Source organism: Psittacula echo, assembly GCF_963264785.1.
Source record: "Psittacula echo genome assembly, chromosome: 27".
Classification (NCBI taxonomy): Eukaryota; Metazoa; Chordata; class Aves; order Psittaciformes; family Psittacidae; genus Psittacula; species Psittacula echo.
In genome coordinates this window covers 2560578-2586150 of record NC_137762.1, presented here as the reverse complement: position 1 = coordinate 2586150, position 25573 = coordinate 2560578, and the positions used below count along the sequence as shown (strand labels likewise).

The window sequence follows — 25573 nt, the reverse complement described above, 5'->3', positions numbered from 1 at the left end:
GGGCAGGGCTGGGACCTGCAGGAACTCCCCCGGGCACCCCCCCCAAAGTGCTGGGACCTCCTGAATGCATCCCAAAGTCACCCCCACAGCTCCCCATTGCATCCCATTGCCTCCCACTGTCCCCCATTGCCACCCCACTGCCACCCATTGCTCACTGCTGCCCCCTATTGCCTCCCATTGGCTCCATCTCCCTCTCCATTTACCCCCATTGCCACCAGTTGCCCCCCCCCCCATGATACTGCCTCCCATTGCTCCCATGGTAGGAGGATGGGGGGTCCATAGGAGGATGGAGATGGATCCAGGGGAAGATGAGGATGAATCCGGGGGGTGCCGGGGGGTCCATAGGAGGATGAGGATGGATCCAGTGGAGATGGGGGGATCCATAGGAGGATGAGGATGGATCCGGGGCAGAATGAGAATGGATCCAGGGGAAGATGAGAATGGATCCAGGGGGTGCCGGGGGTCCGTAGGAGGATGAAGATTGATCCAGGGGGATGGGGGGAGGCATAAGAGAATGAAGATGGATCCAGTGGGGATGGGGGTCTATAGGAGGATGAGGATGGATCCGGAGCAGGATGAGGATGGATCCGGGGGGGATGGGGATGGATCCGGAGCAAGTTCGAGGCTCGTCCTGGCCCCTCCCGTGCTTATGGCCCCGCGGCACGATTGGAACGTGCGATAACGGAGGAGAGGCGCCGGGACTCCCCCGCGGCATTGGAGGGGGGTGAAAGGGGGGGGGGGCGCGTCTGCGGGCGGGGGCAAAGAGGAGCCGGGGGGGACACCCTGTGGGGTGTTGGGGGGGACCCCAAAGTGCTGCACCCCCCATGGAGACACCGCAGTGGGGATGGAGAGGGATGGGGCAGGGATGTCCAGCAGGAATGAGCTCGGGTGCTGGGATGTCCCAGCTCCATCCTTGAGGATGGGCTTGGGATGGGGAGGGGACAGTGGTGGCAGCAGTGGGGATGAGCCCCAGGTAATGGGATGTCCCCGGTCCTGTCCTTCAGGAGGAGCTTGGGATGGGAACGGGACAATGGTGGCACCCAGCAGGGATGAGTCCCAGGGGCTGGCACGTCCCAGCTCCATCCTCCAGGATGCTCCAGCTCCATCACCAGGGGTTCCCTGGGGTACCCTGGGAAAGGGGGACACATTCAATGGGATCCAGGGTGCCTCCAGCCTCTTCAGTCCCCTCCTGCAGCATCTGCTGGGCAAGGAGACCACGACCACTATGACCGCTGTGACCAGAAACCAGGGGAGATCCAGGCGGTGGGTCACCCCAAAGAAGTGACAATTCCATCCCCTGAGGGAGATGTTTCGTTGGTGGGACCTGTGGGAACATGGGATGGGGAAACTGAGGCATGGGGGGAGGATGGATGAAGAGTTCTGATCCATCACATGGGGTTCTGATCCATCACACAGGGTTCGGATCCATCACTCCCGGTTTGAATCCTTCACACCCGGTTCGGATCCATCACTCCCGGTTCGGATCCGTCGCATCCGGTTCTGGTCCCTCCGGTTCCCCCTCTCCCGATCCCGGCGCGGGCGGCGCCGCCAACCTCATAATCAGCCCCTCCTCTGCCAGCGGTGGGCGGGGCCCGCGCTCTCACGTGACCGCCTCATCCGGGTCCTTTGCCTTCTCTGCCTCTTCCCAACATGGCGGCCTCAGGTGAGCGCAGCGCGGCCGCGCCGGTTCCGCTCGCTCCCGCAGCCCCCCCCGCCCGGCTCCCGGAGGGGGGGGGCACCGGGGAGGGTCTCCGGTAACGGCGGAGGAAGGGGTGGGGGCAGCGGAGAACCGGGGACCCCCCTCACCCCCCCGCGGTGCCCTCGGGCCCGCCCGCTCCCATTGGCGGTGATTGACAGTGCGGGGGGGCGGGGTAAGGGGGGGGGGGAAAACCTGGGCATGCGGCACTGCGCAGGCGCGGCGGGGGGGGTGTGTGTGTGTGTGTGTGTGTGTGTGTGTGTGTGTGTGTGTGTGCCGGGAGACACGTGTGTGCGGGGCGCGCACGTGGTCGGTACCGGGTGGGGGTGTCCGGTACCGGGGGGGTCGGGTCTATTGTGTTAGGGGGGGGACATTGTATAGGGAGGGTTCCATTATATAGGGGGGGTGTCTATTATATGGGGGGGCTACTATATAGTGGGGGGTCGGTTATATATGGGAGTGTCTGATATATAGGGGGGGCTCGGTACCATGGAGCAGTTCCGGTACCGGAGGGGAGCGTTTCCGGTACCGATGTTGTGCTTCCGGTACCGGGGGGGGTGGATCGGCTCCAGGCCCCCCCCTCCCGTCCCCTTCAGTCTCCTTGTCCCCGGGGGGGGGGGCAGCTCTGCCCGTTCCAAAGCCATTTTCCACCTTTTTTATCCCAAATTCCCTTCCCGTCGCGCCTGCAGCTGCCCCTTGTCAGCGCCTGGCACCATTTGGAGCCTGCGGGAGCGGGGGAGTGCCCAAATTCCCCCTTTTCCAGCCCAAATCGCTGCGGTTCCTGAGTGTAATCATGGAATCGTGGAGTCATCCGGGCTGGGAAAGAGCTGATCAGGGAATCATGGAATGGGTTGGGATGAAGGGAGCTTAAAGCTCCTCCAGCTCCAACCCCTGCCATGGGCAGGAACCCCTTCCACTGGAGCAGGGTGCTCCAAGCCCCTGTGTCCAACCTGGCCTGGATGGGATGGAGCATCCAGACTTTCTCCATTGAACCCATCCCAGTGTCCCAACAGGGAAGAACTTCCCTAGATCCAAGCTGAACTTCCCCGTTCCAGTCTGAACCCATCACTCCAGTCCCTGATGCAGATCCTTCTCCAGCATCCTTGGAGCCCCCTTCAGCTGCTCCAGCCCCTGAGCATCCTCGTGGCCTCTGCATCCCCAGGGCCATCGTGAACCCCTGGATGCTTGCACAATTCCAGGGATGCAGATCCCATCTCTTCCCCCGGAGCCTGTTCCAATGCCTGAGCACCCTCTGGGGCAGGAATTGTTCCTCAGCTCCATCTAAAACCTGCCCTGGTGCAGCTTGAGGCTGCTTCCTCCTGGCCCATCCCTTGTTCCTTGGGAGCAGGGACCAGCCTCTTCCTGCCTCCATTCTCCTTCAAAGGTCCATGAGGTCCATTCCAACCTGGATCCTGGGATTCCTTTCCGGGAGCTGTGGAGCAATAAGGTCCCCCTTGAGCCCATTCCTCATGGGATTTGTGCTCCAGGCCCTTCTCCAGCTCCATTGTCCCTCAGTGTCCTGAGGGCCCTGGAGCTGAGCCCAGGATTCCCTCACCAGTGGGATTATCCCACCCTCATCCTGCTGGCCGCACTATTCCCAGTCCAGACCAGGATGCCCTTGGATACTGGGCACAAGCTGCATCATGTTGTCCCAGCCCCATTCCACATTCCCAGCTCTTTCCCAAAGCCTGGAGCGTTGCCTGGAATCCCAGAGCAGGAAATGGGGGCCTCTGAGCTCCAGGAGGGATTTGGGCACAGATCAGGATTGGATCCAGTGTCCTTTGGGAAGCGCAGAGGGGGAGCAGGACACACACACACTGCCCCCCAGCAAGGCCTCATCTCCAGTGGGAAAGCTTTTCCCAGTGGTTCTATCCAGGATCAGTGTTGTCTTTCCATGAGTTTCCCATTGGGAAGCACAGCTTGGGCCATGCCAAAGGGCTGATGGGATTTATGGATTCCACCTATGGATAGATTGGGAAGACTGGGTGGGAGCTGTTGGGGGCAGCTCCAGGGGCTGCAGTTCCCATGGGAAGTGGATGGAGATGGGAAAAGCCAACCAGAGCCGGCGATGGTCAGCTCCAGTGGCTTCAGTGGAGCAGGGTGACAGCTCCAAGGAGATCCCATTGGGATCAGCAGTGGGAAGGGGGAATGGGGCTGGGAACACATTGGGATTGGGGTCAGCCCTTGTCTCCATCCCTCCCAGAGGATATCAGGATGGAGATGTGGGAATTGTCAGGGATGGGGGTGGAATGGCTTCAAGTTATCTCAGCCAAGGGAGGTGGGAAGCGGGATGAGGACCTGGTGCTGTGCTCAATCCCACCTGGATCCATTGTGTCCCCATGATTCACCTGGAAAAGGGGTTGGTGATGAGTGCAGCAGTTCTTTCCATAGGGAATGCTGTGGGATTTGGGATGGCTTCAGCCTCCTCCTCCCCCCTGGATCATGGGGGTGCTGTTGACCCCCCCAACCAGGAGCAGGGCCAGGGGCTGGATCCGGCTCTTATCCCATTGGGAACGGGTGATAAACCGGGATAAGGGGTTGGTGCTGGTGGCTTGGGCCTTCCTCACATCCCGAGGGCAGGATGGCCTCCAGGGATGCTCAGTGCACTTCCTCCCCTTCCTTCCTTCCTCTTCCTTCCTCCCTCCTCTTCCTCCCCTTCCTTCTTTCCTCTTCCTCTTCCTTCCTCTTTGTCCTCCTTTTTCCTTCCTCTTCCTCCTCCTTCCTCCTTCTTCCTCCTTCCTCTTCCTCCCCTTCCTTCTTTCCTGTTCCTCCTCCATCCTCTTCCTCCTCCTTTTTCCTTCCTCTTCCTCCTCCTTCCTCCTTCTTCTTCTTCCTCCTTCCTTTTCCTCCCCTTCTTTCCTTTCTCCTTCCTCCTTCCTCTTCCTCCCCCTTCCTCTCTCCTCTTCTTCCTTTCCCCCCTCCTGCAGCCAAGAAGAAGAACAAGAAGGGGAAGACGCTGACGCTGACGGATTTCCTGGCTGAGGACGGGGGGGGCGGCGGCCCCACCTACATCCCCAAACCCGTCAGCTGGGCCGACGAGACCGACGACCTCGAGGGCGATGGTACCAGCCGGATAGCGGGATCACGGGATAGCGGGATCACGGGATAGCGGGATCACGGGATGCCCAGATACCGGGATAATGGGATAGAGGGATCATGGGATGCCCAGATAACCGGGATAATGGGACGGCGGGATGCCCAGATAGTGGGATACCTAGATGCCAGAATACCCAAATACTGGGATATCTGGATACCAGAATACCCAGATACTAGGATACCGGGATACCCATATACTGGAATACCCAGATACCATAATACCCAAATACCGGGATATCTGGAGACCAGAATACCCAGATATTGGGATACCTGGATACTGGGATACCCAGATACTGGAATACCTAGATACTGGAATAGCCAGACACCAGAATAACCAAATACCAGGATACCTGGATACCAGAATACCCAGATACTGGAATGGATAGATAACAGGATACCCAGACACTGGAATACCCAGATACCAGGATATCCAGATATTGGAATGTCCAGATACTGGGATAGCTAGATACCGGGATACCCAAATACCAGGATAACGGGATACCTGGATACTGGGATACCAAGATACCAGGGTAACGGGGTACCCAGATACCAGGATACTGGGATACCCAGATATGGGGATACCAGGATAAGCAGATACCCCATGGCACTGGGATACCCAGACCCTCTGGGCTTGAAGGGGGCAGGGGCAGGTCCAGGGTGGGCAGCATCAGTACCACAACCACCGGGATCACCTCCTGGGCAGCCCCTTTCCCTTGGGCCCCAGCGGCTCATCCCGGGAATGCCGGGGCTCCCGGCGTGCCGGGTGCTGAGCCCTCCATCCCCCCCTTGTATCCCAGTGTCCACCACTTGGCACAGCAACGACGACGACGTGTACCGGGCGCCGCCGATCGACCGCTCCATCCTGCCCACGGCGCCGCGGGCCGCGCGCGAGCCCAACATCGACCGCAGCCGCCTGCCCAAATCCCCCCCGTACACGGCATTCCTGGGAAACCTGCCCTACGACGTCACCGAGGAATCCATCAAGGACTTCTTCCGGGGGCTCAACGTGAGTCACGGGTCCCTCAAGGGGTCAGTGATGCTCCCCCGTCACCGTGCAGGGAGGTGATGGAGGGGGTCCTTCCCCTCTGCTGTGCCCCCTGGCAGTCCTGGTCCAGCAGCACCGGAGGGACCTGGAGCTGTTGGACCCTGGAGAAGAGGAGGCTCCTTAAGGAGCTCCAGTGCCTAAAGAGGCTCCAGGAAACCTGGAGAGGGGCTTTGGAGAAGGGATGCAGGGATGGGATGAGGAGTTTGGGTTTCCAGCTGGAAGAGGGAAGAGTTAGATGGGGTATGGGGAAGCTCCTCCTCATGACAGTGGTGGGATGCTGGGATGGAGAAGGTTTGGATGCTCCATCCCATCAAGGCCAGGTTGGACAGAGGGGCTTGGAGCAGGCTGCTCCAGTGGAAGGGGTCCCTGGAGCTGGATGAGCTTTAAGGTCCCTCCAACCCCTCCCATTCCCTGGTTCCATGAAGCAGGCAGGATTCGGGAACTATCCCGTTATCCCGTTACAGATCAGCGCCGTGCGCCTGCCCCGGGAACCCACCAACCCCGAGCGATTGAAGGGCTTCGGCTACGCGGAGTTCGAGGACATCGATTCCCTGTTCCAGGCTCTGAGCCTCAACGAGGAGGTGAGGCCCCGCTCCAGAGGGAATTCCGTGGGGATAAAAAGGCCATCAGGGCCCCGGTGTCACCCAATTCCCGGTCTCTCCTCACTCCTCTCCCATGGATCTGCCCTGTCCTTTGCAGTCCCTCGGGAACAGAAGGATACGAGTGGATGTTGCCGATCAAGCTCAGGATAAAGGTGAGGACCTGGTGCCTTTTCCCGGCAAGTCCCTGTTCCCGGCTCCGGGCTCGGCTCTGGGCGCTGGAGCTGGAATTCCCTTTGCCCGGCAGACCGGGATGATCGCTGCTTCGGCAGAGACCGGGATCGCTTCCGGGACTCGGAGAGGTTCGAGAGCGATTGGAGAGCACGGCCGGCAGCCACCGAGAGCTTCGAGGACTTCCCGCCCCGGCGTGGCGATGACAGCTTCGGAGACAGTGAGTGGGAAACCGGGATCTGCCCCGGCCGGAGACCAGGATCTGGCCTGGTTGGAGACCGGGATCTGGCCTGGTTGGAGACTGGGATCTGGCCTGGTCAGAGACCGGAATCTGGCCCGGTTGGAGACGGGGCCATCCGGGCTTCACTGTGGATCTGTGACCCCCCGGGCTGCTCCGTGTGGATCCATGCGAGTGCCCATCCCAGTCGATCCCACCAGAACCCCCTTCTCCCACCGCAGGGTATCGGGATCGCTACGACGACCGGTACCGCGATGGTCCCCGCCGGGACATGGACCGGGGCTTCGGGAGCAGGGATCGCTACGATGACCGCAGCAGGGACTACGACCGAGGTGGGGCTATTCCCAAGGGATCCCCGGGGCGGGGGTGGGGGCTGGCGTGGTGCTTCCCACCAGGATGAAGCCTCAGGACCCGCTCCCGGCACAGGCTACGACTCGCGGCTGGGCAGCAGGAGAGCCTTCGGCAGCGGCTACCGCCGGGATGAGGAATTCCGCAGCGAGCGCTATGAGGAGCGCGGGGAGCGCTGGGGAGCGCGGGATGACTACGGCCGGGATGACTTCCGGCGCGACGACAGAGGTGATGCCGGGAGCTGGGAGCGCTCAGGGTGGATTCGGGCTCATTTGGGATGGGATCTGGGCTTGCGTGGAGCAGGATCCAGGCTCACTTGGAGCAGGATCCAGGAGCGCTCAGGGCAGGATCTGAGCTCACTTAGAGCAGGATCCAGGAGCACTCTGGGCAGGATCTGGGCTCACTCAGGGTGGATACAGGCTCTTTTGGAGCAGGATTCGGGCTCACTTGTGATGGGATCTGGGCTCGCTCAGGGTGAATCCAGGCTCATTTGGGATGGGATCTGGGCTCCGTTGGAGTGGGATCTGGGCAAACTTGGAGCAGGATCCAGGAGCGCTCAGGGCAGGATCTGGGCTTGTGCAGGGTGGGATCGAGGTTCTTTTGGAGCAGGATCTGGGCTCTCCTGGAGTGGGATCCAGGCTCATTTGGGATGAGATCTGAGCTCCCTTGGGGCAGGATCCAGGCTCACTCATCTGGGATCACTCAGGACAGGATCTGGGATTGCTTAGGACGAGATCTGGGATCACTCAGGGTTGGATCTGGGATTGCTCAGGGCAGGATCTGGGATTGCTTAGGATGGGATCCACACTCACTTGGGTGGGATCTAGGCTCACTCAGGATAGGATCTAGGCTCCCTTGAAGAAGATCTGGGATCGCTCAGGGTCGGATGTGGGATCACTCAGGACAGGATCTGGGATTGCTTAGGACGGATCCATACTCACTTGAGGCAGGATCCGGGCTCCCTTGGGACAGGATCTGAGCCCCCCCCTCCCCTGTCTCCCCGCTCCCATCCCGGCTCCTTCGCAGGCCCCACGCAGCGGCCGAAGCTGAACCTGAAGCCTCGGAGCGCTCCGAAGGAGGAGGAGGCGCCGGGGGGGGCCCCTGCGGCCCAGTCCAGCCGCGCCGCCTTCATCTTCGGGGGGGCCAAGCCCGTGGACACGGCGGCGCGGGAGCGGGAGGTGGAGGAGCGCCTGCAGAAGGAGCAGGAGAAGCTCCAGCGCCAGCTCGAGGACGAGAAGAGGCTCGAGAGGCGCCCGCGGGAGAGGTGGGACCCCCCCACCATGGACACCAATGGGGGCTCACAGAGCCCCCCCCCCCCATTGGACACCAATGGGTGGTGCTCAACCTCCCCCATGGACACCAATGGGTGCTCCTCAACCCCCCCATGGACACCAATGGGTGCCCCCAAGACCCCCCATCATGGGAACAGCACAGGTGACCCCAGACCCCTCTATAGGGATATTATGGGTGTCTGCAGAACCTCCCCCCCCATGCAGACACCATGGGTGGTGCTTGATCGCCCTGCATGGGGACACCAATGGGTGCTCCAGGGCCCCCCCCACGGAGACACCACAGGTGGTGCTGGACCTGCCCCATGAGGGCATCATGGGCACCAATGGGTGCTCCTGGCCCCCCGTATGGACACCAATGGGTGCTCCTTGACCCCCCCATGGACACCAGTGGGTGCTTACGGACCCCCCCTGCCATGGACGCCAATGGGGACTCCTGGACCCCCCCCACGGACACCAGTGGGTGGTGCTTGACCTCCCCCATGGACACCAATGGGTGCTTGCAGACCCCCCCTGCCATGGACACCAATGGGTGCTCCCAGAACCCCCCTTCATGGGAACACCAATGGGTGCTCCTAGACACCCCCCCCCCCCCGGGGACACCCATGGGTGCCGCTGATGCCCTGACCCCCCCATTCGCTGCACAGGCACCCCAGCTGGCGCAGCGAGGACAACCAGGAGCGCTCGAGGACAGGCAGTGAATCCTCCCAGACCGGCCCCCCCGGCACCGCCGCGGGCACCGGCCCCACCGGCAGGAGTGAGTGCATGGGGAGGGCGGGGGGGGCGGTCCCACCACGTCACCGTCACCCATGACCCACGTGTGGGCCCCCCCACAGCCACGCGGAGGAGGGAGAGTGAGAAGTCCCTGGAGAACGAAGCATTGGCCAAAGAGGAGGAGGCGCCGTCGCCCCCCGGCCCCAAGGCCAAGGAGGAGAAGCAGCCGCTGAAGGTGATGCCCGCGCCCCCCCCCAAGGAGAACGCGTGGGTCAAGCGGAGCAGCCACCCCCCGGCACGGTCTCAGAGCTCCGACTCGGAGCAGCATTCCCCAACCAGGTGGGTGCCGCGGCCCCGGCTCCGGTTCAGCCCCAGGAGCAAGGTCTTGATGTTCTCCATCATCCCCCATTGATGTTCTCCATCATCCCCCACTGATGTTCTCATTTATCTCCCACTGATGTTCTCCATCATCCCCCACTGAGGTTCTCATTTATCTCCCACTGATGTTCTCCATCATCCCCCATTGATGTTCTCCATCATCCCCCACTGATGTTCTCATTTATCTCCCACTGATGTTCTCCATCATCCCCCATTGAGGTTCTCATTTATCTCCCACTGATGTTCTCCATCATCCCCCATTGATGGTCTCCATCATCCCCCATTGATGGTCTCCATCATCCCCCACTGATGTTCTCCATAATCCCCCATTGATGTTCTCCATCACCCCCCACTGACGCTCTCCATCGCTCCCCCAGCAGCACCCAGACAGCCCCAGGCCTGCCCAGGGAGGACGGACCCCCCCCGAGGAACCCCCATAGGAAAGGTGGGTGTGTCCCCCCCCCCCATTCCCTTGCACCCCTCATGGGGGGGTCGTGGCCTCACTGCAGCCCCCCCATGGCCTCTGTCCCCCCGCCAGGAGATGAGAACAAGCCCGATGGAGGCTCCAAGGCCCGAAGCGGCAGCTCTGGGCGCAGCACCGGCGATGCCGAGAGGTGGGGGACACCGGGAGGGCTGGATTGGGAATGGGGGCGGGGGCCTGGTCAGCCTGAACCCCCCCCCCCCCCAGCACTGGGGGTGCTGACCCTGCCCTTGGGGGGGGCCGGGTGTGCAGGAAGGAGAGCAGAAGGGAGCACGACCCGCGACCTGAGCCAAAGAAACTGGAGGAGAGCCCCCCCTCGGTGAGCTCCGGACGACGGGATAACACAGCATGGGAGACCGGGATACTGGGATAACGCAGCATGGGAGACCGGGATACTGGGATAACACAGCATGGGAGACCGGGATAACGCAGCATGGGAGACCGGGATACTGGGATAACGCAGCATGGGAGACCGGGATACTGGGATAACACAGCATGGGAGACCGGGATAACGCAGCATGGGAGACCGGGATACTGGGATAACGCAGCATGGGAGACCGGGATACTGGGATAACACAGCATGGGAGACTGGGATAACGCAGCATGGGAGACCAGGATACGGGAAAACACAGCATGGGATACTGGGATAACCCAGCATGGGAGACTGGGATACCGGGATAACACAGCATGGGAGACTGGGATACTGGGATAACCCAGCATGGGAGACCAGGTTACTGGGATAATGTGGCATGGGAGACTGGAATAACCCAGCATGGGAGACCAGGATACTGGGATAACCCAGCATGGGAGACCCTGACACCAGGATAACCCAGCATGGGAGACTGGGACATTGGGATACCCTCATATGGGATACTTTGATACCTCTGCATGGGATACAGGGATACCCCTACATGGGACACTGGGATACCTCAACATGGAATACTGGGATACCCCAACATGGGACACTGGGATACCCCTGTGTGGGATACTGGGATATCCCCTCATGGGATACCAGGATTCCCCCACATGGGACACTGGGATACTGCAACAGGGCATATTGGGACACCCTAACACTGGGACCCTGGGATACCCCAACACTGGCTCCCACTGCCATGGGATACCCCAAAGCTGGGACACCAGGATCCTGGGACACTCCAACACCCTGACATGGGATGCCCTGACCTGGGACACCCTGACATGGGCCATTGGGATGCCCTGATACTGGGATACCCCAACACTGGGACACCCGGACAGCGGGGGGGGGGGGGGGAGTTGGTTTTTGCCTCTTTTGGGTGCTTTTTCCTCCCCTCAGTAATGGATCTGAGGCTTTAGGGGGTTGTGACACTGACACCACCTCCTCTTCCTCTCCTCCATCCTCTTCCTCCCTCCCTACTTCCTTCTCCTCTTCCTCTTTCCCTCCCTCCTCCCCTCCAATTCCTTCCCCCCCCTTCTCCCTCCTCTTCCTTTTCCCCTCCCTCCTCTTCCCTCCCCTCCTCCCCTCCCTTTCCCCCCCCTTCTCCCTCCTCTTCCTCCCCCCCCCACAGTTCAGCCACGCCACCAAGTTCTCAGCTCTCTCAGTGGATGGGGAGGACGATGGCGATGACGAAGGCACCGATTGAAGCCCCCCCTTGGCCTGGAGCAGCAGCACCCACCAACACCTCCCACCCCCCCCCCAGAACCCCCCCCACCCCGGACCCCCCCAGAGCCACCAAACACCCCCCCCCCCGGGGCCGCGGGACGGAGCCGGGAGGAAGAGCAGGGCTGTGGCCTTCCTCCCCCCCCAGCAGCACCTGCAGGTAGGGCCGGGGCCTCCAGCATCCTCATCCTCCTGCCCCCCCCCGCACCAGGAATGACCCGGAATGATCCCAGATTCCTCTCACTGGCCCCTGGAGGGGGGGGGGGCTGAGTGGGGGCTCCCCCAAACTCCCCCTCTCCGTGTCCATGGAAAACTTGTTGGGATTGGGATAGTGATCCCTGGAACAGCTCCGGGGGGGGGGGGGGAGGGGGGTGTTGCTGGAGCAGGGAGGGGGATCCGGGAGCTGGGGGGGGGTGATCCTGGGGTGCTCCTGGCCACCCCCCCACCCCCATCCCACTCCAGACTGGGTGGTTTTGGTGTTTCCTCCAATAAAAGTGGTCTCTGAACACACGGAAAAGGCCAAATCCTTCGTGTTCCCATTGGGAATGATGGGAATGGGCCCCCAGCTGGGGGATATGGGGGGACTGGGCTGGGGAGGGGGGAAACACCCACCCAGAGCGCTCTTCCTCCTCCATCCATCCCCGTGTGTTGGTCCTCTTCATCTTCTTCCTCTTTTCAGCATCACCCTCTTCATCCTTCCTCCTCTGTCCTCTTCCATCTGCTTCCTCTTCCTCCATCTCCATCTTCCACCCATCCCCTCCATCCTCCTCCTCTTCCCGCTCCTTTTCCTCGTTCACCTCTGCTCTTCCTCCCCCATCCATCCCCTCCTATTGGTCCTCTTCCTCCATCTTCCTCTACCCAGCATCATCCTCTTCATCCTTCCTCCTCCATCCATCCTCTTCCTCTTCCCCTTCCTCCTTCACAGATCCTCTTCTTCCTCTCCATCCACTTCCTCCATCCCTCTTCCCGTATCCAACCTCCTCTTCATCCTCTTCCATCTCCATCCATCCTCCTCCTCCTCCTCCCTTTAATGTCCCCCCGGGATCCCATGTCCCTCCCCACCACCACATCAGAGCCTCCATTGTCCCCCCCCAGCGCCTGTCCCATTGGGAATCCCGGCTCCACAGGACCCCCCGGGGGGGGGCACCCCAAACCCTCCCCTTTAACCGTGTCCCCCCCCCCCGCGCTGTCCCGGGGGGGGAACCGGTTTCTTCACTTATTTTATTAAAGGAAAAACCCCAAATCCCGAGGGGGGGGGGGGGGGGGCGGGGCCAATGGGGGCGTCCCAGAGCCCCCTTTACGCCCGCCGGGGGGGGTGGGGGGGTGGTTCCATCATCACCCCCCCCCCCCCCAATTGGGGGATCCGGTAACCGGGGCCGTGACCCCGGTTGGGGAGGGGGGGGCCGATTTTAGGGCTGTTTCCACTGTTTTCCCACCCGGGATAAAGGGGAACTGAGGACACGGCCCCCCCCCCTCGGGTGCCCCCCCCGTGGCCCCCCTTTGGTGCCGCCCCCCCCTCCCCCCGCACGGAAGCGGCTCCGTGTCCCCCTTTTCCCGATCTGTCCCCCTTTTCCCACGCTGACCCCCCCATTCCCGCTCTGTTTTCCCAACGCTGTCCCTCTTTTTCCCACGTTGTTCCCCACTTTTCCCACACCAACCCCTCCATTTCCCCCCCGTGTCCCCTTTTCCCACACTGACCCCCACTTTTCCCACACTGGTTCCCCCTTTTCCTACCCTGCACCCCCATTCCCACACTGATCCCCATTTCCCACACTAAACCCCCTTTCCCCACGTTGTTCCCCCTCTTCCCAAACTGTTTCCGCTCACGTCCCCACTTCCCACAATATCCCCCCTTTTCCCACACTGTCCCCCATTTTCCCACTCTGAACCCCCCTTTCCCCCCCAAACCCTCCTATTCCCACGCTGTTCCCCCATTCCCGCTCCGGTTTCCCTTTTCCCACGCTGTCCCCCTCTTTTTCCCACCTTGTTCCCCCCTTTTCCCACGCTGACCCCCCCATTCCCATGCTCTCCCCCGCCCCCCCCCCCCAAATGGGTCCGTCCCGGGGGGGGTTCGGGCCGTTCCCCGCCCCCCGCCCGGGGCCCCATTTCCTGGGTTGGTCCCGGCCCCACTTCCTGCGGTGGGAACATGGGGGGGGGCATGGGGGGGACACGGACATGGGGGTCAAGGGGGTCAAGGCCCCGCTGGGGCCGCAGAGGCTGAGCTGCAGAGGTGGGACCCTGGGACCCCCCCCCGGGACCTCGCAATGGGACCTTCCCATGGGAGCCCGTAATGGAACCTCCCAAGGGAGCACCCCCCGCAGGGGGCGATGAGGGGCTGGGGGGGGTCTGAGGAGGGTCCTGGGGGTGCTATGGGATGCTATGGGGTGCTATAGAGTGCTCTGGACTGTGCTATGGGGTGCATTGGGGGGGGTGCTTTGGGAGTTCCAGTTGAGGAACCCATACTGCAGGTGGAGGTCATCCATGGCGAGGGCAGAGCTGCGGGGGGAGCCGGTCAGAGCTCCAAGGGCACCAACAGACCCCAATGAGCACAACAGACCCCAATGGGCACAGAGACCCCCCATGGGCACAACAGACCCCAGTGAGCACGGAGACCCCATGGACACACAGGGACCCCCTATGGGCACCAATAGATCCCATGGGCACAAAGACCCCCCACCATGGGCACACACAGAGATGCCCCCATGGGCACAACAGACGCCCCATGGGCACAAGAGACCCCATGGACACACAGAGACCCCCCCATGGGCACCAATAGAACCCTTGGGCACAACAGACCCCAATGGGCACAGAGATCCCTCCATGGGCACCAACAGACCCCAATGTGCACAGAGACCCCCGTGGGCACCCGCACCCCCACAGCACCCATTCCATCAGTGCTGCACCCCGGCCCCCCAGCCCGGCTCCGCATAGCAGGGACCCCCACATCCACCCCCCCCAACACCCCCATCCCCACAACCGCCCCCCCATGCCCAGTGCCCCCCATAGCGGGGTCTCCCCGTTCCCAGGCCCTCACCGGCTCCGCTCCCGCCATGGGGCTCCCCGCTCCGGCCTCTCTGCTCACATCCGGGCCCCCGCGCTTCCGCCTCCGCTTCCTCCCGCCCCCCCTTGCTCAGCTCGACCAATCGCTGCCCGGCAAGCTCTGACTGACGGCTCGCTGAGCCAATCGAAAGCCGAAAGAGAGGTGGGGCGGGGAGAGGAGCGAGCCGGAGCGTGAGCGCGCCCCCTGGGGCACGGGCGGGGAACAGCGCCCCGGCAACCCCAAGCCACGCCCTTCCCCAAGCCACGCCCTTATCGGTGAAGCCACGCCCCCTCCTCCCGGTGCCGCCACTCCGCGGCGGGAGAGCGCGCGCAGCGCGGGAACAGGGAGAGGTACCGGGGAGGCGGGAATCGGTCTGATGGGGGCACCGGAACGGGGGGAGATGGCGGGGACCGGGGGGGGGCGGATCCGGAAAGTGGGGAGATGGGGAGCACCGGGGGGGGGATCCGGGCTGAGGGACAATGGGGGGGCACCAAGCACGATGGTGGCTTGGGAGTGACCGGGTCATCATGGGGGGGGAACGACACCCTAGTGAGACCCCTATGGTGTGGGGTGATGCCCCCCCATCCCCAGGTCCCCGTTGGGTGCTGATGCCCCCCCCCCATCTCGAGGTCCCCATTGGGTGCTGATGCCCCCCCCCATCCCCAGGTCCCCATTGGGTGCTGATGCCCCCCCCATCCCAATGTCTGGATGCGAGCGGGCGATGCTGCTGGCGCTGCAGGAGGAGCTGCAGAGATTCAAGTTCCTGCTGGGGGGGTCTTGCCTTCGTTGGCCTGGCGACCTGGTTCAGGAACAGCACGGCGGCCAACCCCAGGCCGCTTGGGCCATCAGCTCACGGACACCAGTGTGGTGGACGGCAAACGGTGTTTATTGGTAACACGGCATTATATAGCTTAGATTTACAACGTCACTTCCATCTGCTTACATCATAGGCTAAACGCTATTGGCTATCTGGAGAGGGGTCCTGTCTTTCCGTACAGCGCGACATCTTCCGACCGCCAAGCCCTAACTACCCACAGGGGGCACATTCCCGCCGGGATGCTCGCTCCCGCCTCCCGCCCCGAGCTCTGCTCCATCCTGCTCCAGCGCTTCCCATCCCGGGCCTTGGGCATCACCGTGGGGCTCCTGCACCAACTGGGCCGCCATGACCTGCTCCAGCGCTTCCAGCTCCCGCAGGATGAGGACGGCACCGCTGGGATGCAGGAGGATGCTCCAGCTCCATCGCCTCCTCGTCGCTTGACGGAGCGGGATCTGATGCGGATAGCGCAGAAGCTGGGCCGGGAATGGCAGGAGGTCGGGATCGTGTGCCTGGGGCTGCAGAAGAGCCGCCTGGAGCAGATCCACAAGGATCATCCCCACAGCCTCGTGCTCCAGAGCTTCGAGATCCTGCGGGAATGGAGCCGGCGCCACAAGGCTGAGGCCACGGCGCAGCAGCTCCGCGCCAGCCTGCGCTGCGCCAACATGGACCCTGATGTGTTCGACCTGCTCCAGGACTGAGGAATGAGGAATGCATCCCTCTGTTGTATCCTGGAGCACACATCCAATGATGCCAGCACCATGGCAGTCCTTCATCCGGCTCCATCACTCCATCTGGATGCATCCCTCTGTTGTATCCTGGAGCACACATCCAATGATGCCAGCACCATGGCAGTCCTTCATCTGGCTCCATCACTCCATCTGGATGCATCCCTCTGTTGTATCCTGGAGCACACATCCAATGATGCCAGCACCATGGCAGTCCTTCATCCGGCTCCATCACTCCATCTGGATGCATCCCTCTGTTGTATCCTGGAGCACACCTCCAATGGTGCCAGCACCATGGCAGTCCTTCATCCGGCTCCATCACTCCATCTGGATGCATCCCTCCGTTGTATCCTGGAGCACACCTCCAATGGTGCCAGCACCATGGCAGTCCTTCATCCGGCTCCATCACTCCATCTGGATGCATCCCTCCGTTTTATCCTGGAGCACACCTCCAATGGTGCCAGCACCATGGCAGTCCTTCATCCGGCTCCATCACTCCATCTGGATGCATCCCTCCGTTTTATCCTGGAGCACACCTCCAATGGTGCCAGCGCCACTGGGATGCTTGGAGCAGCTTTATCAGGAGGGAAGCGTTTTGCTCAGCAGCACCGGCGCCAAAGCGATCGCGGGTCCCATCTTGATCTTTGCCTCCCCACTGGAGCCCTCAGTATGAGCAAGTTCTGATGCGCCAGGGACTGGACAACGGGGTTGCTGTCATCCAGCATCATCTCAAGGGCTGCATCCAAAGGGAACAGAGCTGGGATGAGCCCCCTGGACCTGCACCCTGGCATCCCCCCAAAGGACCATGCTTGCTCCTCACCTCCACAGATCCACAGCAGCATCACAGGGTTGATGCCCCTGTAGGGCCGCGCAGCCACCCCTGGGGACAGAGCATCCTTAGCCCCTCTGCCCCCATCAGGGCATGGGGCTGAGCACAGCGCCCATCAGTATGGGCAGGGGTAGGAGAGGGAGGCAAGGCCATGGGGCAGGCCGGGAGGCAGCAGCGGGGACTGGGGCCAGGCGATGGGGACCCTGCTCACCGATGAACCTGACGGCCGCCTCTCGCACCAGGGCCTGAGCATCGTCCAGGTACTCCAGGCTCTGGTACAGGCACTCCTTAGCCCTGCTCCTGCTCTGCAGCGCCTGGAGGGAGCCATGGGTAGAAGGGATCAAGAGGGATGCAGGGAAGGGAGAGGCATCTGGGGACAAGATGGAGCCGCAGAGCCCACAGCCCAGAGCCGGGTGATGGACCCAACCCTCAACCAGCCGGGGCGCTGGGCCCTGGGGTTGTCCTCACCAAGCACTCTCCAATCCTCCAGAGCTGCTCTGTCTCCAGGAGGTGCTGGAGCTCCCTCCAGCCCAGGAGCTCTGCTGCAGCAAAGAGGGCTTCCTTGGAGGCCTGCAGGAAGGCAGAAGCTGAGAGAGGGACCCGGACCTCGCATCCCCCTCCTGGCTTCACTCCAGCCCTTTGGAAGCTGGGATGCAGCCTCCATCCATCCAAGGCACAGCCCTGGGGGGCACAGATCAAGGCTCAATCCCTGGCTTTCAACACATGCAGGGGCAGCTGAGAAGCCCAAAGGGATGCACGCGTTCAGGCTTTCGTTGCCATGGTGCTGAGCCCTGCTGGACCAGCCAGGGCAAGGGATGGGGACATCCATGTCCATGCATCCACGGCCCTGCTGGCTCTGCAGGGCCCCTTCCCATGGGCTGCGCTGGCGCAGGGCTGATGCCCTATGAGGTGCCAGCATCCCCTTCCGAGCCCTGTACCTCAGCCACACCGTGCACCTGGTCCCTCGTGTGGAGGAAGAGCGGGAGCAGGAAGAGGCGGGCGCTGCTCCTCATCCTCTGTTTGTCCCTGCTCACCACTGACTCCAGCAGGCTCCGGAAGAGGCGGATGCTGAGCTCCCGCAGCTCGGGGCACTCCTGATGGGAAGCAGCAGGGAGTGACAATGGAGCAGGGCATCCCCATGGGAAGCTCCGGGATCAAATGGGCTGGGATGCAAGGGCCAGAAAGCATCGCAGAGAGTGCAGCCCCTGCATTGCAGGGTGCCCATCACAGGGCTCAGCCTCTCCCAGCAGCCTTACTTCATGCAAGATGGGCAGGAGGTGCTGAGGCAGTTGCATGGCCATGGGGCTGGCCTCCCTCCTCAGCAGCTGACACAGCACGTTCCTGACCACCTGCAGCGCCTTCAGCTTGAGCTCCTTGTTGCCATGCTGGATCACGAAGAGGATGCACGGAAGCAAGGCCTTCATCTTCTGTGCCTGCAGGAGGATGCAGGATCCTTGTGCCAATGGGAATGTGGCAGCTCCGGGCACATTGATGGGGATGAGGGGAGAGCAGGAAAGCGAAGCCCTTGGTGCCCTGCTCAGCCACCATGGCTTGGTGAGGCCTCATCCTGCCCTTGGACCCACTGCAAGCGGTGCTCCCCATGGCAATGCCCTGCTCACCATGGCGGGTGTCTCGGACAGCATGATGAGGGTGCTGAGCAGCAGGGAGACCATCGGCAGGCTTGGGTGGCTCTGGTGCCTCTCAGCTTGGGACTCATCCTGCTTTGGCTGGAACCCGCTGGAGGCCATGGGCTGAAGCAGACACAGCAATGACATGCAGTCAGGGCCTGCGGGGCTCGGTGAAGGTGACCACGGTCCTGCTTGGGAACTCACATCTGCAAGGATGGAGAAGTCCTCTGCGTCCTGAGGCTTCAGGAGCAGCTCCATGAAGATCTTGTCCAGGCTCAAGGAGAGCATCAGGTCCCACATGGCCATGCCAGCGCTGCAGACCAGGGTGCTGAGTCAGGATGCGTAGTCCTGCGCATCCGTGCCCCTCGCTTGGGATGCCCTGGGCAGGAGGGAGAGGATGGGGATGCTCCCCATGGGGTAGGGAGGAGCCTGGTGATGGAGCTCAGGGCAGCTTGAGGTGGGGATCCCTGATCCTCATGGGAATCCTGCAGCATTCCTTGCTCCGGGTCCTGGTCCCCATGGAGCACAAACCTGTCTTGTGGTGCAGAGAACTTCAACAGGCTGACGGCCACGAGCAGGGGGCGATAGGCGCTCAGCACCACAAGCAGCGACACCACACTCTGCTGGGCTGACTCCGTCTCGATGGCTTCCAGGTTTTCGTGGATGGAGCTCATGATCCTCGACACCTGCAGGAGACCCTGGATGCTCCAGACATGTCCTGGCTTTGGGAGGCAGGGACAAGGCCTGGCAGGGATGCAGGGCAAAGCATCCCTGGACCACTCACATCCACCAGCCAGAAGCCGGGATCTTTCATGACCACATCCAGAACATCTTTTGCCCCCTGGTTCTCGCAGGCGTTGGAGCCCCTCAGCCCCTTGATGGCCATGTCGACAAGGTCTGTCCTCTCCGCAGGATGGAGGTAGTTTGCAAACAGCTTTGGACGGGAGGAAGGAAAGGAGCGAAGAGGTCACTGAGCGCACTGGAGCGCAGCCCTCGCATCGCCTGTGCTGGGGAAGAGCAGGATCCGGCCCAACCAGGGCCACCCCAGCCCTGCTGCTTGTGGGTGCCTTCCTACCAGGAGGAAGTCCTTGGTGCTGGGTGAGTGCAGCAGGGAGCTGCTGTCGGGTCTGCAGCTGAGCTTCACTTTCTCACCCTCTGTGCGGAACCTGCCTGGATAGGAGCGGAGGGGTCAGGAAAACGCAGGAGCTTCCAAACCCACCCCAAAACCTGCCCAGAGAGGGCAGGACTTGGGAGCTGAGGAGACTTCTGCAGGCGTCAGGAGCAGCTTCTTGCTATGGGCACTGGAGGGACAAGCCTGGGGTGATGTTCGCAGAGATCTGCTCCTCACTGACAAGGGAAAGCAGGGCTCGGGGGTAGCTGTGGCGCTGGGTACCACAGAGCAGCAGCATTTGAGATGGTGAAAGGAGGAGGATGCACAGCAGAGGATGGGTCCTGGGTGTGAGCAGAGCCCATGGCTAGGGGCTACAGGGAAGAAGCTGAAGGGGCAAAGGGGGCCAGGAAGAGAAGTGACCCCATCCAGGGGGATGAAGCCCACAGAACTTCTCTTACTTGTCTGATTGTGGACAAACTCGTACAAGCAGATGAGTGTATCCAAGGCGTGGCAGCCTATCACTGCATTGGAGGCCTGCAGCACCATGACCCGGCCCAGCAGCTGCCCCAAGATGGGGATGGGGAAGTCTCCATAGCAGATAGGGCCATAGGTGCTCCTTCCACAGTGGTGCCAGTCCTGGATGGGGAAGGAAAGGCAGCAGAGGGGTGACCGGTGCCCAAGCCCTGGAGCCAAGGACGTGCTCAGGGCTTTGGGGGATGCAGAGCAGAGGCCGGGGTGCGGGGATGGGGGGGATGCTCTGCCTGCTCCCTACCTCCAGGGTGGTGGTTTTGGACAGGCGACTGGTGAGGGTCAAGATCCTGCCCATAGCCCTCTCCCGCACATCGTTGTTGTCTGAGTAGGTGAAGTCCAGCAGCATCTGGGGGCAGAGACCCAGCCTTGAGCCAAGCAATGGGCACCCAAGGTGGGCACCCTCCCTGCAGGAGTGGGACCACACGCTCCTGGTGAGGACCAGCCCCTGCTGCGCCCATGGAGCTCAGGCCAGACCTGCAGGATGCTCTGCAGCTCCTCACTGAGCCTCAAGGTCTGGAAGCAGAGCACAATGCTCAGCAGCATCTTGTCCATGGACCACAGCGTCTGCAAGGACACAGGGTCATAGACTCAGGCTTGGAACTGCATGAGCTTAAGGTCCTTTCAACCCAACCTGTTCCATGATCCTATGATAATCACAGCACAGGGCAGCCAAGGAGCAGCCCAGGGGAGCTGTGGCCTCCTGTGGCTCTCCTGGCCCTTACACAGATATAGAGCAGAGGGCAGGAGTGCATCAGTTCGGCATCCGGAGGGAGGAAGAACACGCTTCTGAAGCAGGCTTCCAGGAGGCTTTTCTCTTGGCCCGCCAGAACCGCCTCCGCTGAACTGCGAGGACAGAGGGGGCAGGATGGGTGCTGGTGCTGGGAGCAGCACCTCAAGGCGGTCCCCAGGAGGGATGCGCAGGTACCTGAGCTCGGTGATGGCCTCCATGGCAAGGTGCCGCACCGCCGTGCTCAGCTGCGTCATGGGCTCCTGCTCCAGCAGCATCTGCAGAGCACAATGGGGATGAGGGACCCAGTGCCACCAGCACCCTCCCTGGGGGGTGCTGCACCTCACCCTGATGTTCTCTATCAGCTGGTAGCTCTGGCAGAAGGCATCCAGTCTGTGCTGCAGGCCGTGGAGCCGGGCGGTTTTGAACACGCTGCAGATGCTGGCAAGGAAATCGGTCTTGAGGTACGGGCCCTGGCAATGAGGGGGAAACAGAGACACAAATGGGAAGCATGAGAGGGGACCGGAGCGTGGGGATGCAGCACCCGACAGCGGGTCCCTCGCAGGGGATGCTGTTACCTTTCCGCGGCTGTTGACAAAGGCTTTGATGCAGTCGATGCTTTTCCGCTCGAGCTGGTACACGGGTAACCAGTGGGGAGCTGAGGCAGGAGGAGAAGGAGAGCAGGGCAGGATGCTGAGAGGCTCTGGTCCTTTTGGTCAATGAGAAAATGAACATGAGGCATCAGTGTGAGCTCGCAGCCCAGAAAGCCAACCGTATCCTGGGCTGCATCAAGAGGAGCATGGCCAGCAGATCATTGAAGGAGGTGATCCTGCCCCTCTACTCTGCTCTCGTGAGACCTCACTTGGAGCATTGTGTGCAGTTCTGGTGTCCTCAACATAAAAAGGACATGGAGCTGTTGGAACAAGTCCAGAGGAGGCCACGAGGATGAGCAGGGACTGGAGCACCTCCTGTATGGAGACAGGCTGAGAAAGTTGGGGCTGTTCAGCCTGGAGAAGAGAAGCTGCGTGGAGACCTCAGAGCAGCTTCCAGTGTCTGAAGGGGGCTATAGGGATGCTGGGGATGGACTCTTCATCAGGGACTGTAGTGACAGGACAAGGGGTAACGGGTTCAAACTGAAACAGGGGAAGTTTAGATTGGATCTAAGGAAGAAATTCTTTACTGTGAGGGTGCTGAGGCACTGGAATGGGTTGCCCAGGGAAGCTGTGAATGCTCCATCCCTGGCAGTGTTCAAGGCCAGGTTGAGCAGAGCCTTGGGTGCCATGGTTTAGTGGGAGGTGTCCCTGCCCATGGCAGGGGAGTTGGAACTGGATGAGCTTAAGGTTCTTTCCAATGCAAACCATTCCATGATTCCATAGGGGAGCGCTGCCCCCTTCCCTGCTGCCCTGGCACATCCCTCCCTGCGTGCATCACTGCTGCCCCAGCCCCACAGGGCCCCTCACTCACCTGCTTGCACCGGCTGGACCATGGGCATCCCATGGGATCTGTTCTGGGGACTCTCATCCTGCTGCCAGGCCAGCCTGGGGTTGTGGGGGGAGGTCTCTGCCATCCTATGGGCAAGGCAAAAGGGGCGAGAGCAGGGAAGGGAGAAGGCGCTGTGGTGCCTGCTCCTGCCCTGTCCCAACACTGTTGTGCCGGGCACATGCGACGTGCTTTGAGGTAGGGATGTCACAAAGGGCTGGAAACGGCTGCCGCGTAGCCGAGCGTCTTCCGCTGGTTGCTTAGCAGCCGTTTCCACGAGGAGATTCCGGGCTTTCCAAGAGGAAAGCGATGCGTCTGCGTCTGGATCTGGTTACTTGCCACCAGAGGGGGGAGGCAGCGCATCGGGCAGCAGCGCATCCTCTCACTGCCAGAGAACGGACTCCAGCATTGGCACAGCACTGCAGCCTTTAGTAGGGACTTAAAGCCCTCCTTTCCCTATATTAGGGTGGGACAGAGCAATTAAACACTATTAAATGCAATTAAACGCTAGTAGCTGATCTCCATTGCAACCAAGCCCCCTGACAAAGCTGCCCAAGCTTTATGGAACGCCTTTAGCACAGTTGGTGGCTTCAGCTCATGGAGCTGGTCCCTGCATCCCGTGATTCCTGAGTTACCTAATTGCTCTCTCTCTGTTCCATGATTCCCATCAAAGGTCTGAGAGAGAACTGAGGGAAGCAACTTCCTTCACTGCGAAGGAGCCCACAGGAAAGCAAGGCTGAAAACTGCCTTTGGGAGAGCAAGGAGCTCACGGGGCTCATCCGGCTGCTTACAAGGGGGCCTTAAATTAACTCTTAACCAAAGTTTAACAGATTTAACCATTTAAAGCCTCCAATCATTCACCCAAATGAGCAGATTTACGTTTTCCCTGAAGCAAACCCCATGCGGTTGCTTTAAGAGATAGGACTTGTAACCTGAAACGGCTCCGCACCCACCCAGGGCTTCTTAACCCAGTTTGGCATGGGTTGTGGACAAACATTCCCTCCCTTACACAACAGCCTGGCAGCTCCTCCTCCATGCGCACTATGGGAATGGTTTGAGCAGGCTTCAAGATCAGCTCCAGAGGTACGGGTACTGCACGGATTCATGGAACTGAACGCTTCCAAGAGAAACCCATTGAGTGCAGAGCGCAGCTTCGGTGCTCCTAAACCCCGGAAGAGTGAGGGGTTGCTCCGTGCGGATGTTCTGCCCTGCACTGGCAATGAGGGAGGCCTCCATCCTCTTCCTCCGCGCCTGCCTTGTGCTGCTGATTTTGCCCATCTACATCCTGGACTTTGTGGGCCTGTGGCAGCCGTTCTGCAAGGGGGTTTTCTTCCCTTTCTTCTTAGACAAGTTCAGTGCAGCTTACGAGAAGAAAGCAAAGGGGCAGAAGCAGGAGCTGTTCCGCAGCCTCCCTGACTTCAAGAGCCCCTCTGGAGACCTGAACCTGCTGGAGATTGGGACCGGCTGCGGCACCAACTTCCAGTTCTATCTGCCGGGATGCAAGATCACCTGCACCGACATCAACCCCAGCTTCCAGCAGAGCCTCCTGAGGAACATGGGCAAGAACCAACACCTCTGCTACGAGCGGTTCCTCGTAGCTGCAGGGGAAGACCTGCACCAGGTACCCAGTGGCTCCATGGATGCCGTCGTCTGCACCCTGGTCCTCTGCTCCGTGCAGAACGCGAGCAGCATCCTGAAGGAAGCGCTGCGGGTGCTCCGGCCGGTGGGTAGCTCCATAGGGAGCATTGTTACTTCCTTCAGCATCTGTCCCAGAGGCACCGTGCTAAGAGAAAAGGGGGAAAAATCAGGGAAAAAGGAGGTTTTGAGCTGGTTGGCCTGTGCTTAAAAGCAAAATCCTAAAAAGCGAGGTCTAGTGATGAGAGCCACTGCTAATTTTGCACGTAATGACAGTGATTACAGGATGTGAGTTAAAGCAGAACCGGTTCCTGCAATGGCGTCCCATCCACACCACGTTCTGGGGTAGGGAAGCTCCCCGAACAAGACTGAAGGCCTGCATTGTGAATAAGCTGCTTTAGCCATGATTGAGTATTATTGAGTGAATAAGTCTATTATTGATTTAGTTTTAGTTATTTTATTTTTTATTTATTCTATTTATTTTATTTAATTATGCATCTTTTTAGTGCATTATTTATTATTCATTTATTTAGTGAATAAGTGTATTATTTACTGAATAAGTGTATTATTTATTTAGTGCATTTTTTATTTATTTTTTTAAATTATTTTATTTTATTATGCATCTTTTTAGTGTATTACTTCCTTATGATTCGTTTATTTAGTGAATAAGTGTGCTCTTTAGTGAATAAGCTGCTTGAGAAGCGGGCGGCGCCACCCGCATGTCCACTGAAACTCCTTTATTTCCCTGTAGCATAACCCAGCTGAAGCCCTTGGATAAGCTGGGTTTTGGGGTCTATTTCAGCCTTTAAACAGGCATTTTCAAGGCATTCCTTTGTGTTGTCAAAACTTGGAGGGTTTGAGTGGGATTCCTGTGTTTCCCTTAGTTTCCTTGTGAAAAACAGACTGGAACCGAACTGAACTGGAAGTGAGCCAGAGAGACAAGAAACCACTGCGATAGCAGAGATCAAACGGGCGCGTTTTGAATCTCTGGGGTTTCCCTGCTTACAGGGATCCCCATGAACACTGCACAGGCACAAAACAGGCAGGGAAGGGGTGGGAGAAGAGGGAATGAGATGAAGAGGAGGTGACATCTTCCTCTTAAGGTGACTTTGTTTTCCCTAGGGAGGCGCTTTCTACTTCCTAGAGCACGTGGCCGCCGACCGTTCCACCTGGCAGCTCTTCTGGCAGCAGGTCCTGTATCCTACTTGGAAACTCATCTTTGGTGGATGCTGCCTAACGAAGGAGACGTGGAAGGCTCTTGAAGAGGCCAGCTTCTCAGAGCTGCACCTCCAGCACACCACCGTCATGATGCCCTGGACTCCCATTCATCCTCACATTATCGGCTATGCTGTCAAGTAGC

At 60.5% G+C, this 25573-nt stretch overlaps 4 protein-coding genes across 9 annotated transcripts; 3 read left to right on the top strand and 1 right to left on the bottom strand.

The window, feature by feature from the left end:
* The first annotated feature begins 1616 nt into the window (after window positions 1–1616).
* On the top strand, window positions 1617–12197 carry EIF4B (eukaryotic translation initiation factor 4B). 2 transcript variants are annotated; one of them, XM_080635392.1, is made up of 15 exons: window positions 1617–1663; window positions 4624–4758; window positions 5590–5798; window positions 6302–6418; window positions 6537–6591; window positions 6684–6827; window positions 7067–7177; window positions 7272–7421; window positions 8220–8457; window positions 9130–9239; window positions 9319–9535; window positions 9955–10019; window positions 10113–10188; window positions 10308–10374; window positions 11600–12197. In XM_080635392.1, the coding sequence occupies exons 1-15, from the start codon at window positions 1651–1653 to the stop codon at window positions 11672–11674; spliced, it is 1782 nt and encodes a 593-aa protein (XP_080491518.1). In that variant the 5' UTR covers window positions 1617–1650; the 3' UTR covers window positions 11675–12197. The 2 variants fall into 2 exon arrangements, with proteins under 2 accessions (XP_080491518.1, XP_080491517.1); XM_080635391.1 differs by having other exon boundaries at window positions 9952–10019.
* Window positions 12198–15787: 3590 nt separating this feature from the next.
* On the top strand, window positions 15788–16246 carry LOC308230672 (uncharacterized protein; the record flags this gene model as incomplete). Its single annotated transcript, XM_080635508.1, has 1 exon — window positions 15788–16246. The coding sequence occupies one exon, from the start codon at window positions 15788–15790 to the stop codon at window positions 16244–16246; it is 459 nt and encodes a 152-aa protein (XP_080491634.1).
* Window positions 16247–16869: 623 nt separating this feature from the next.
* On the bottom strand, window positions 16870–23708 carry LOC308230667 (uncharacterized protein). 5 transcript variants are annotated; one of them, XM_080635483.1, is made up of 18 exons: window positions 23588–23708; window positions 22564–22667; window positions 21678–21808; window positions 21447–21572; window positions 21298–21377; window positions 21095–21215; window positions 20847–20936; window positions 20614–20718; window positions 20300–20477; window positions 19806–19900; window positions 19515–19664; window positions 19262–19428; window positions 18722–19043; window positions 18359–18535; window positions 18041–18196; window positions 17571–17672; window positions 17314–17416; window positions 16870–17153 (listed from the first exon to the last, which is right to left on the bottom strand). In XM_080635483.1, the coding sequence occupies exons 2-18, from the start codon at window positions 22664–22666 to the stop codon at window positions 16873–16875; spliced, it is 2487 nt and encodes an 828-aa protein (XP_080491609.1). In that variant the 5' UTR covers window position 22667; window positions 23588–23708; the 3' UTR covers window positions 16870–16872. The 5 variants fall into 5 exon arrangements, with proteins under 5 accessions (XP_080491609.1, XP_080491613.1, XP_080491612.1 ...); XM_080635487.1 differs by lacking the exon at window positions 23588–23708 and having other exon boundaries at window positions 16870–17009; window positions 17094–17153; window positions 22564–22688; XM_080635486.1 differs by lacking the exon at window positions 23588–23708 and having other exon boundaries at window positions 18722–18853; window positions 18935–19043; window positions 22564–22688.
* Window positions 23709–23776: 68 nt separating this feature from the next.
* Window positions 23777–25572, top strand: TMT1A (thiol methyltransferase 1A; the record flags this gene model as incomplete). The annotated part of the gene is made up of 2 exons (XM_080635509.1): window positions 23777–24301; window positions 25336–25572. The coding sequence occupies 2 exons, from the start codon at window positions 23777–23779 to the stop codon at window positions 25570–25572; spliced, it is 762 nt and encodes a 253-aa protein (XP_080491635.1).
* Window position 25573: the final 1 nt, after the last annotated feature.

What these genes read in the sequence shown, in the direction of transcription:
- LOC308230667 (XM_080635483.1), bottom strand. Translation starts at nt 22,666, where the DNA reads ATGGCAGAGACCTCCCCCCACAACCCCAGGCTGGCCTGGCAGCAGGAT. An exon ending in GCACCAAGGACTTCCTCCTG is followed by an intron (nt 19,665 to 19,805) that starts GTAGGAAGGCAC and finishes TCCCGTCCAAAG; the next exon opens with CTGTTTGCAAACTACCTCCA. An exon ending in TTCTCTGCACCACAAGACAG is followed by an intron (nt 19,044 to 19,261) that starts GTTTGTGCTCCA and finishes CCTGGTCTGCAG; the next exon opens with CGCTGGCATGGCCATGTGGG.
- EIF4B (XM_080635391.1), top strand. An exon ending in CGACGACCTCGAGGGCGATG is followed by an intron (nt 4,759 to 5,589) that starts GTACCAGCCGGA and finishes CTTGTATCCCAG; the next exon opens with TGTCCACCACTTGGCACAGC. An exon ending in CACCGGCCCCACCGGCAGGA is followed by an intron (nt 9,240 to 9,318) that starts GTGAGTGCATGG and finishes GCCCCCCCACAG; the next exon opens with CCACGCGGAGGAGGGAGAGT.